Source organism: Tupaia chinensis, unplaced genomic scaffold, assembly GCF_000334495.1.
Source record: "Tupaia chinensis unplaced genomic scaffold, TupChi_1.0 Scaffold000044_1, whole genome shotgun sequence".
Lineage (NCBI taxonomy): Eukaryota > Metazoa > Chordata > Mammalia > Scandentia > Tupaiidae > Tupaia > Tupaia belangeri.
Window position 1 is genome coordinate 2,549,671 of NW_006159500.1, and position 11,958 is coordinate 2,561,628.

An 11,958-nucleotide genomic window follows, 5' to 3' on the forward strand; every position below is an offset into this window, starting at 1 on the left:
CTTCAATCTGTACTCCCATGGTGATCTCCATTTGCATGGATTCTAGTGCCAATGAAATGTGGATGAGTCTGATACCGTGCTACTGAACTCTAGACTTGAATACCCATCATTTGCTGCGTTCCAACTGGCCCAACATGCCCTAAACTGAACTCATTTCCCCTTAGCCTTTTCTTCCTCTGGTTTTCTATTTCATCAAATGCTATCATCATCCATCTGGTATTTAAGGCAAGATACCAAGGAAGGCATAAACCTCACTACTCTTTTGTTACCTCCAACGCACAATCAATCCCAACAACCAGTAGCCTATTTCACTTCTGAAACACCTCTTCATTTCATCTGCAGTTTTCCATTCCCACCATCTCTACCTTGGTTCAGGCCACACTCTTACCTGGATTGTGGCAAAAGGATACTAATAGGTCTCTCTACCTCTAATCTTTTCTCAACATCCTGGCCAAAACTAATTCAGGATCAGATTTAAACTCTTTAGCAAGACGAAGTCCTTCAAGACCTAGCTCATTAAACCTCATTTTTCTGGATGGATGTATTCTCAATATCCCCTCATTTCTCTTATCTCTAATGCCCTGTACATAGTACTTTACCTGGCTAACTCCTACTAGATATAGAAAGCCTTCCCTGACTACCTTTTTGGTGCCTTCTCATCCAAGTAATTTTGAAGTGTTTGATTACCTCTTTATGTGTCATTTTCCACCACTTATCAATGGATTCCTTAAAGACAAGGACTGTGTCGTTATTACATCCTTATCAGCTAAAACTATTTGGAAAATAGTAAATGCTCAACAGATATCTGATGAATGAATAAATTAACTCATACTAGAAAGGAACAATAAAACAAAGTTACCAAATGTCAGAACTTTTACCCTTTATTTTTCCTAGTTTTGCTAAAAGTTGTATGTGCTTGCCAGAGAAAGGCAGAGAGAAAATGCAAAATCATCTCCCAGTGGGGATGGCCATACTACAGTCCCTTCTTCTCCCTTCTCTCAGGATTTTGGGTACATGACACATCTGGAGTGACTTTCAAGCCGCTGGGTCCAGGACTAAACTGTGAAGTCAGCTATATGGAATCTAGCTTCCTTAACCTCCATGTCACCTGCTGGCCCCTTTTATTCTTATTAATGCATAATCTGTAAGAATTATTCAAGCTTTCCATTTCCTAATTGGCCTTTTCAAGATTTTTATTAAGTTGTTGATATATGCAGAATGTGCCAAAAACTACATGTGAATTATCTAATTTATCTGCACAACTCTCTTCTGAGGTAGTACTTCCTAGCCATAGCACATGTGAGGAAAGTGATGCACAAAAGTACTGAGGTAATGTCCACAGGGTTCTGCAACCAGTCAGCTTGCCCTAAATCCATATTCTTCACCACCTCGATATAAATATACCCTCCTAGGAACTATCTTTTACCCAGGTAACATGTGAGGGAAATATTTAATTTTTTCCATTTAGATATTCTTACAAAATACCCGAAAAGAATCAGTGTTTATAGTTTTATTAAATCTCCTTCAAAGCCTCTGATGGAGAAGGTTAATTTCACTGAATTATTATTATTTCAGATTTTTTGCTGCAGGGTGCATGTGCCCACTGGAGAGAAAGAGAGAGAGAGAGAGCGCGCGCAAGAAACAGCCCCCATGGGGATGGCCATGCTGCAATCCCTTCTCCATTCTCTCGTGATTTTGGGCATGCACGTACATGTGCTTGGTGTGAGTTTTAAACTGCTGGGTCTGGGACTAAAGCCACTATTAGCCATGTGGAAGTCTAGTGCCTTAACCACCACACCACCTCCTGGCCCCAATTTCACTGAATTATTAACTGAAGATTTAGGATGGCATGTGATTAGATTATACATGCTAGTGCCTACAGCCTTTTGGAACGGTCATGTATAGATAACACAATTTATATGTATTAAGCACTTAGATACTTGGTAAATTTAACTATAATGGCATAGTACACAATATTCTATGTGGCAAGCTCTACTACAGCTTGGCATTTCACTAATTTATTCATTCAGTGCTGTTTAATAAGAAACAATATTGCTCTGTTTACCAGTTTAAAATATAAGAACGTTTCCTTAAAGAAAAGGACTGTGTCGTCATTATATGCTTATCAGCTAAAACTATTTGGAAAATAGTAAATGCTCAACAGATATCTGATGAATGAATAAATTAACTCATACTAGAAAGGAACAATAAAACAAAGTTACCAAATGTCAGAACTTTTACCCTTTATTTTTCCTAGTTTTGCTAAAAGTTGTATGTGCTTGCCAGAGAAAGGCAGAGAGAAAATGCAAAATCATCTCCCAGTGGGGATGGCCATACTACAGTCCCTTCTTCTCCCTTCTCTCAGGATTTTGGGTACATGACACATCTGGAGTGACTTTCAAGCCGCTGGGTCCAGGACTAAACTGTGAAGTCAGCTATATGGAATCTAGCTTCCTTAACCTCCATGTCACCTGCTGGCCCCTTTTATTCTTATTAATGCATAATCTGTAAGAATTATTCAAGCTTTCCATTTCCTAATTGGCCTTTTCAAGATTTTTATTAAGTTGTTGATATATGCAGAATGTGCCAAAAACTACATGTGAATTATCTAATTTATCTGCACAACTCTCTTCTGAGGTAGTACTTCCTAGCCATAGCACATGTGAGGAAAGTGATGCACAAAAGTACTGAGGTAATGTCCACAGGGTTCTGCAACCAGTCAGCTTGCCCTAAATCCATATTCTTCACCACCTCGATATAAATATACCCTCCTAGGAACTATCTTTTACCCAGGTAACATGTGAGGGAAATATTTAATTTTTTCCATTTAGATATTCTTACAAAATACCCGAAAAGAATCAGTGTTTATAGTTTTATTAAATCTCCTTCAAAGCCTCTGATGGAGAAGGTTAATTTCACTGAATTATTATTATTTCAGATTTTTTGCTGCAGGGTGCATGTGCCCACTGGAGAGAAAGAGAGAGAGAGAGAGCGCGCGCAAGAAACAGCCCCCATGGGGATGGCCATGCTGCAATCCCTTCTCCATTCTCTCGTGATTTTGGGCATGCACGTACATGTGCTTGGTGTGAGTTTTAAACTGCTGGGTCTGGGACTAAAGCCACTATTAGCCATGTGGAAGTCTAGTGCCTTAACCACCACACCACCTCCTGGCCCCAATTTCACTGAATTATTAACTGAAGATTTAGGATGGCATGTGATTAGATTATACATGCTAGTGCCTACAGCCTTTTGGAACGGTCATGTATAGATAACACAATTTATATGTATTAAGCACTTAGATACTTGGTAAATTTAACTATAATGGCATAGTACACAATATTCTATGTGGCAAGCTCTACTACAGCTTGGCATTTCACTAATTTATTCATTCAGTGCTGTTTAATAAGAAACAATATTGCTCTGTTTACCAGTTTAAAATATAAGAACGTTTCCTTAAAGAAAAGGACTGTGTCGTCATTATATGCTTATCAGCTAAAACTATTTGGAAAATAGTAAATGCTCAACAGATATTTGATGAATGAATAAATTAACTCATACTAGAAAGGAACAATAAAACAAAGTTACCAAGTGAAAAAAAGTTACATTTCAAAACTTTCAGGGTTTTTAGGTCAGTAGTTTTTAGTGACTATTGTAATTGAATGAAAACTACCACCATTCATCCAAATGATGTCCCTGTTTAAATAAAATGAAAGCTTTTGATCCCTCAAAACAAGTTTAACTTCTAAAATAACTTTCTAACATAAAAATTAATTTTAGATCATTAAGTAAGCAACAAGATAAAAACAAATTGTGGCACAATCTCAAAAAAATGAACTGGTTTCTCCAACAAATAAATGGTAATGGGAACAGAGTGGTGATGATAGGAGGCCTATCAGAATTAGAGGATCATTGGGACCAGCAGTTAGCATAATGGCTATGTCGCTGGACTCCCATGTAGTCGACTGTGGTTCAAGTCCCGGACCCAGCGGCTGAAACTCACGCCAGGCATGTGTGCGTGTGTGCCCAAGATCCCGAAAAGAGAATGGAAGAAGGGATTACAGTGTGGTCGGGATTACAGTGTGGTGATTTCTTGCTTTCTATCTCTGTCTCTCTGGTGAGCACACGCACCCTATAGCACAAAAAAAAAAAAAGAAAAAGAAAAAGAAAACAAAACACTCTCAAAAAAAAAAAAAAAAGAATTAGAGGGTCATAAGAGACAAAATTAGGGTACAGAATAACTTAAGACTTAGTATTGACTCTGAATCCTACTGTGAATAAACCAAGTATAAGATGGCATTGCTGAGATAATCAGGGAGACTGAATATGCACCAAGTATAAAATTATTAAATACATTTTGTGTGTGTGGTGGGGGGCAGCAGGTGGCATAATGGCTAAGGTGCTGGACTCCCATGTGGCCAGCTGTGGTACGAGTCCTGGAACTGGTGGCTTGAAACTCACACTGGGTATGTGTGTGTGCATGCCCAAAATCCTGAAATGAGAATGGAGAAGGGACTGTGGCATGGCCATCTCTCCTGGGGGGTGACTTCTCACTTTGTCTCTCTTGTCTCCTTGGCAAGCACACATACCCTATAGCAAAAATCTCTCAAAAGAATAAATAAAATTTAAACTTTTTTTTGACTTGATAAGGTTGTGATAAAACAACAACAACAAAACCTATTGCAGTTCTACACTAAAATATGCACAGCAAATATTTAGAGAATGTTAATTTACAACTTTACATTTGAGATAAAATCTATCTGTGTAGATACTTAACAAATATTTGTATAAGAAAAAAGTATTTTAAAATATTTTTATTTAATTTTACTCATTATCTTTTAATTTGCTATAGGGCACATGCACTCACCACAGAAAGAGGTAAAGTATGAAAGCAAGCCACCAAGTCCACTACACCACGTTCTGGCCCCGAAAAAAATACTAAGCTTCATCAGCAATTTGGTTTACCTGTGTTTAGGGTTTGTTCAATTAATCTGGCATACCTTGCATGAGTTTCGAAGTTTTTGCCTTTCTTTTTTAATTGCTTTTTTCTGAATATCTTTCTCCTTCTTTGCCAATAAGGCTTGCTGTCTAACTTCTTCTTCTTCTTTCTCCTTAGCCAACCGAGCAGCTTCTAATTCAGCTTGTCTTTGCTTTAAAAATGAATAGTATAATTTTAGTAAAAAAACAGGAATTTCTAAATGCTCTATAATCTCTTTTTTTCTTTTTTTAAGAGATTTTTGCTATAGGGAGCGTGAGCTCACAGGAGAGACAGGGAAAAGCGAGAGATCTCACACACACACACACTGGGGAGGGGAGGCGCTGATCATGCCACAATCCCTTCTCATCCATTCTCTTCTTAGGATTTTGGGCATGATGCACATGTGTCTGGTGTGAGTTTAAGCCACCAGGTCCAAGACTTGAACTGTGGTAGACTGTGAGAGTCCAGCGAAAAAACCACTATGCCCTCTACTGGTCCCGCTATAATCTTATTTTTAACATTCAATCTTTTAGGGAACCAGCAGTTAGCGTAATGGCTATGACGCTGGACCCCCACGTAGTTGACCGCAGTTCGTGTCCTGGACCCGGTGGCTTAAAAAAACTCACGCCGGGCGCGTGTGCGTGCGTGCCCAAGATCCCGAGAGGAGAATGGAGGAGAAGGGATTGCGGCGTGACCACCCCCCCTGGGGGGTGATTTCTCGCTTTCTGTCTCTATGTCTCTCTCTGTCTGTCTGGTGAGCGCACGCGCCCTACAGTGAAAATCTCTCCAAAAAAAAAAAAAACATTCAATCTTTTAATGAATTAGAGAAAAAGGTGACATATTGACTTACTGAAGAATAAAGACTGAACTGGGAAAGGTAGCTGGTAAACTTCTACAAACATTATTAGAAAATGTAAAACAGATATTGGAAATAAGCACAGTACTCAAGGAAATTATATATCAGTTTGTACTCATAAAAACTTGCTGCTAAGGAGTATCTTTTTAACAATCGATTGCGCCAGCTTGTCATGATCTCTTTATAGTAGTACCCAATTCTCTGACTCTACATTACAAGCTTTTTGTGGAGAGTGGCCAATCTGAGCAAACATAGTGACCTCCAGACATATGTAAAAACGCAGTTTTGTAAACTTCATTTACAGGGCCAGCAAGTGGTGTGGTGGTTAAGTGCACTGGACTCCCACATGGCCGACTGTGGTTCAAGTCCCAGACATGGCGGCTTGCTTTCTCACTTTCCTTCTCTCTTTCTGTCTCTCCAGCAAGAAAGTAAAATGAAATAATTCTTTCAAAAATTTCATTTACATACCAATAAAAACATTTGTATACAAAACGCTAACTGCCAGTTGTTGTCAATACCACAAAACAGTATCAGGCTAAAGAAAGCCACATGTCTTTATTAGATTTTGTTTAAAAAGATTAGAGAAACTACAGAGTGCCAGTTGTTTTCAAGTGTGAAAATGTAAAATGTAAAATGTAAAAAATGTAAAAAGTAAAATGTAAAAAGTGGTTGGGACCAGCATCATGTAGTTTCTCTGATCTTTTTGGGGTAAAATCTGATCATCACATGTGGCTTTCTTTAGCCTGAAACTGTTTTGTGGTATTGACAACAGGTAGTTAGCATTTTTGTATGCAAATGTTTTTATCACTATGTAAATGAAGTTCACAGAACCACATTTTTGCATGTGTCTAAAGGTCACTATGTTTGCTCAGATTGGCCACTCTCCAGTTATTTTTTTTTCCTTTTTCAGTAGATCTGAAAATTATAGATTTTATTTAAAGATTTTATGAAAATTTAAAGATTTTATGAGGGATTAAATCGAACTTCATCAGATGCCATCTTACTTTTTCTTTAGCTTCTTGCTCCTTCCGCTTTGCTTCTGCTTTTGCTTTCTTTTCTGCTTCTTTCTTGGCTTTTTCTTCTTCCTTAAATTTTTTTATTCTTGGATCACAACAATATGCATTGTCTACCAAGAAACAAAAAGTTACTCTTTTGAATTTCTAACATGTAATTAAAAAACTTAAAACAATTTATACTTACCAACTAATGTTCTTATTCTGTTCATTTCTTCTTTTTTTCTTTGTGCTCTTGTTGCTCTGTTCTGCTTTTCAATCCACCTCCTCTCATCACGACTATAAAGCAGATATTAGGAACCAACTATTAGTTAATAGATGGTTGATATATGACTGAAAAATGTCATATTTTATAAATTTATATATAAATGTCTCAGAAGGTTAAAATGCATTATTATCATGCAAGAATAATTAAAAGTACTAAAGTGAGTATTAATCTCGGCATTTTTGGATATTCATGTCAAAAGAATTTCCCTATGTAAACAGAGGAAAGTAAAATAAAACTTAGTTTAAATAACCTTTTTTTTTTTTTTTTTTTTGGGGGTTTTTTGTTTAGGGCAGCACTGGCCAGAAAGACAGAGAGAGAAGTCACCCCCCAGGGCGGATGGCCACGTCACAATCTCTTCTCCTCCATTCTCCCCTCGGGATCTTAGGCATGCACGCACATGCACCCAGTGTGAGTTTAAGCCACTGGGTCCGGGACTCAAACCGTGGTCGACTACATGAGAGTCCAATGATATAGCCATTACACACCAACTGCTGGCCCCAGTTTAAATAACCTTAAAAAAAAAAAAACAATCTGTTGACTAGAACTAGTTTGATGATTATATTCCTTGGCAATTTCTTAAGTATATGCTAACAAATTATTATTTTGGCCTCATCTAGCTTAACTTGTGAGAAGGGATTTCTAAATATCAAAAATTCATTTTAGGGGCTGGCAGGTGGCATGGTGGTTAAGGGCATTGGACTCCCACATGTCTGACTGCAGTTCAAGGCCTGGAGCTGGTGGTCTGCTTTCTTACCCCCTCACTCTATCCTGGTCTGGTCAAATTTAAATAAATAAGTAAAATATATAAAGTTCAATAATTCTTTAATAAAAATTTATTTTAAAAGGATGTACATATTGACCTTATCAAATATGAGATGATGTGTGGTATATTTTAAATATCAGAAATAGCAACTAACCAAATAAATATCTTTATTTATTAATGATTTGCATACATACCATTCTGCTTTTTCTTTTTCTTCTTCATCTAAATATGAGAATTCTCTCCAAGAATCAAAATTATACCTAATATAGACAGAAATAAAAATCAAGACAGGAGAAATGAAAAGTTTTCCTTTTAAAATTTAGTAAAAGGGACCAGCAGATAGCATAATGGTTATGTTGTTGGACTCCCACGTAGTTAGCCACAGTTCGAATCCTGGACCTGGCAGATTAAAATACACACCAGATGTGTGTGCGGTATGTCCAAGATTCCAAGAGGAAAATGGAGGAGAAAGAATTGTGCCCTGGCCATCCCCCTAGGGGGTGATTTCTCGCTTTCTGTCTGTCTACCTCTGTCTCTCCGGCAAGCACAAATGCTATTCTATAGCAAAAATCTCTCTTAAAAAAATAAAAAGGAAATTCACTAAGATACATATTATTAAAAAAAAAGCTACCAGTCATGGCAAGGTGGATGAGTTTGCTTTAATGGCTCCTTTCCCATTTTTTTGGTATTGAACAAATATTTTCAAGTTTTTATTGCCCTCATCTTTTTTTTTTTTCCCAATGATATTACATTTGGTATGAAAATCTAAAATACACTCATCACTCTTAAGGCAAAAATCACACCTCTTGGGGCCGGTAGGTGGCACGGTGGTTAAGGACGCTGGATTCCGATATGGCCAACCACGGTCTCACACCCGGCAGTTTGCTTTCTTACTTTCCTCCTCTCTAACACACTCTCACTCTGTCCCTCTTAGTCAAACTAATTAAAATAAATAAAGTTAAATAAAATAATTCTTTAAAAACAAATCACATTTCTTTGCTATCTCTTCCTTAGTTTTTTCTCTTGCCTAGGCCTTGCTTAAGGTTTCTCTGCTTTCACTTTTACTAGTCTGTCAAATCTCATAGTTACAACAGTAGTAGCTATTTTATCTCTGGTTTATGTCCTCTTAAAGTAAAAACAACTGTAACTGATAAACTAAATCTTATTTTCTGCAGTGAGTTATGTTTTTATATTTAGTAAACATTTAATAAGAACACACAGCACATATGAAATGGCCACTAAATATCATTTAAAAATCAGTGAATTAGAGACAGCACTGTCTCCCTCCTCATGTACTCAAATGCTTACAATAATAGATAGATAAATTAAAATGTGCTTGTTTTCTCCCATGATTTGCCTTAATTTTCACCATTGCAGTATGCTATTTGATAACTAGAAATCTCACTAACAGGAAATAGACTCAAAAAAAGAATCACGATAGCCTAAGTACCACATAGATATACAACATTACATGAAAAACCTTTATTCATTTCTGAACAGAGTGCTTTTTGTTCAGTGAAGGTTTTGTGATTCACTCATGACTAAATTAATTTATGAGCAATTAAGTACTTACTTATTTCTTTACAAAATGATAGCATCATACAAAGAGTGGACTTACCAGAAAGAATAAAATGCATCTACATCTTCAAATGATGAATTCATATCACCAAGTTTAGGGACATTTTTTTTATTTGACCATCTGAAATATTAAAGAAAAATCTGACTCAAAATATATGTATAAAAGTTAAACAGGCGACCTAATTTGTTAAAAACAAGTTTTTACTAATCCTCTATAAATGAAGCTAGTTGGTTAGCAATGATGTGTTAAACAACACAGGTGGGATAATTTTAAGAACCAGGAATGGACTGGGGTGAGAGAAGAAACAATGGAACAGTCTTTCCACCCTCAGGTTATCTTCCCTCCCGTAAAATATAATGATGTAGTATCTGCTAGTCAAGCTAAGGAAAATATTAGGTCTGTAGGGGAAGTCATGATGTAATTCTCTATGCTTTTGTATGAAAAAATGTGTCATGACTTTCCCAAAGACCCAATTTTAGCTAGCACCTTTTCCAGAGTTCATTTACTCCTGCCCTTTAATAGGCAGGAAGCAGCCTGTAGGGAAGCAGCCTGTAAGCCTAGGCTTTTGAAAAATGTTAGTATTGGGACCAGCAGATGGTGTAATGAGTACATTGCTGGATTCACACATGGTTGACTGCAGTTCGTGTTCCAGACTTGGTGGCTTGAAACTCAATTCTGGACATGTGTGTATGTACCCAAGATCCCAAGAGTAGAATGGAAGAGAAGGGATTGTGGCGTGGCCATCATCCCCAGGTGTGCGTGTGCGTGTGTGTGTGTGTGTGATTTCTCACTGTTTCTGTCTTTCTCGTAAGTGCTTGATAGCAAAAATCTCTTAAAAAGAAAAAAGGTTTTAATGAATAAATTATCTATGCTTTGTGACTATAAATCAGGCTTTGTCAGAAAAGCCATATAATAATCAGAAGATTAAAAAAAGAAACAAGGGCTTATCACAACTGCTAATGAGCCAAACAGAGTAGTATATCCATTGAGAAGAGAAAAGCAAAGAACAGAAATTACTGTCACCTGTGTATCATGGCACTCAGTACATAAAATGAGATATTGTTCTTTTCCGCAAAGGAAATTTAAAAGAAAAACATCCTATAAGCTGTATAGGGATTTCACTATATAAAGGTAGAACTTCTTAGCAAAATAACGAGAGCAGCAAGCTTACAGAATCAGTATTACAGAGGAGGGGGAGACTATGGAAATATTCAAAACAACACAATTATCAGGAAAAAAGCAGCAACAATGGAAGACTGTAAGAAGCAAGCCAATAGAGCATTATGATCAAAAGGAGACACTTTAACTCACCTGGAATTCCTTTCAAACACTGGGGAAAACACTTCAAAGAAATTGTCCTTTGCTTCACTTTTAGAAGGAACTGAGTTATCAAAAGTAGGATCTACACTGTTAAATGCTCGTCTTTTTACTGGATCAGATAACATTTCATAAGCTGAGGAAAAAAAAGATCACATTACCATGCCTTTACCTATTCATTTTTTTCTGTGAGAAAATAATCCCCCCTTTAAAAAAAGTTATTTACTTACATAATCAAATATTTTGTTGTGAAGTGAGAGTACTAATTAAAGTAACAACAGTTCTAGCACTACTGGATATAACCAGACTTAACAACTTCTTTAAGTACTTCTTTTTTTGTTTTTTGTTTTGGAGAGGTTTTCGCTATAGGGGGTGTGCGCTCGCCAGAAAGACAGAGAGAGACAAAGAGACAGAAAGCAAGAAATCACCCCCCAGGGGGGATGGCCCCACCGCAATCCTTTTTCCTCTGTTCTCCTCTTGGGATCTTGGGCATGCACGCACACACACCCAGTGTGAGTTTAAGCCACCGGGTCTGGGACTCAAATCGCAGTCGACTACATGGAGTCCAGTGACATAGCTGATATGCTAGCTATTTGTCCCAACAACTTCTTTAAAAACTTCTGTGTTGGGAACCAGCAGTTAGCGTAATGGCTATGTCGCTGGACTCCCATGTAGTCGACTGCGGTTCGCGTCCCAGACCTGGTGGCTTAAAACTCACGCCAGGCGCGTGTGCGTGCGTGCCCAAGATCCCGAGAGGAGAATGGAGGAGAAGAGATTGCGGTGTGACCATCCCCCCTGGGGTGGTGATTTCTTGCTTACTCTCTATGTCTCTCTCTGTCTCAGGCGCCCCATAGTGAAAACCTCAAAAAAAAAATAAAAAAATAAAAAACTTCTGTGAAACAAATGACTAAACAAATAATCATTCCTCCGGAAAATAGATGATTCTGGGGTAAAAGAAATTACCCGTTAGGTTGTAAAACATAGAAGAACCTTGGGCTTCTCAAGCATGTATAAGAGGGGGCCAAGAACAGAAAGTCTGAAAAGTATATATACAAATTTTTGAAAAATAGCACCAAGGGACTAGCAGTTGGCATAATGGCTATGTGGCTGGACTCCCATGTAGTCGACCGCGGTTTGAGTCTGGACCCGGTGGCTTAAAAATCACGCCGGGCACGTATGCGTGTGTG

The 11,958-nt window shown here is 37.6% G+C and overlaps 1 protein-coding gene across 3 annotated transcripts in view; it reads right to left on the bottom strand.

Moving 5' to 3' along the window:
* Window positions 1-11,958, bottom strand: part of DNAJC2 (DnaJ heat shock protein family (Hsp40) member C2) — a 37,001-nt gene that overhangs the window by 9,829 nt on the left and 15,214 nt on the right. For all 3 annotated transcript variants that reach the window (XM_006140788.3, XM_006140789.3, XM_027773369.1), the window contains exons 5-10: window positions 10,766-10,907; window positions 9,494-9,574; window positions 8,070-8,135; window positions 7,032-7,123; window positions 6,836-6,957; window positions 4,998-5,147 (exon numbers count right to left, since the gene is read on the bottom strand). In XM_006140788.3, the coding sequence (XP_006140850.1) occupies window positions 4,998-5,147; window positions 6,836-6,957; window positions 7,032-7,123; window positions 8,070-8,135; window positions 9,494-9,574; window positions 10,766-10,907 (653 nt within the window). The remainder of the gene's footprint in view (window positions 1-4,997; window positions 5,148-6,835; window positions 6,958-7,031; window positions 7,124-8,069; window positions 8,136-9,493; window positions 9,575-10,765; window positions 10,908-11,958) is intronic.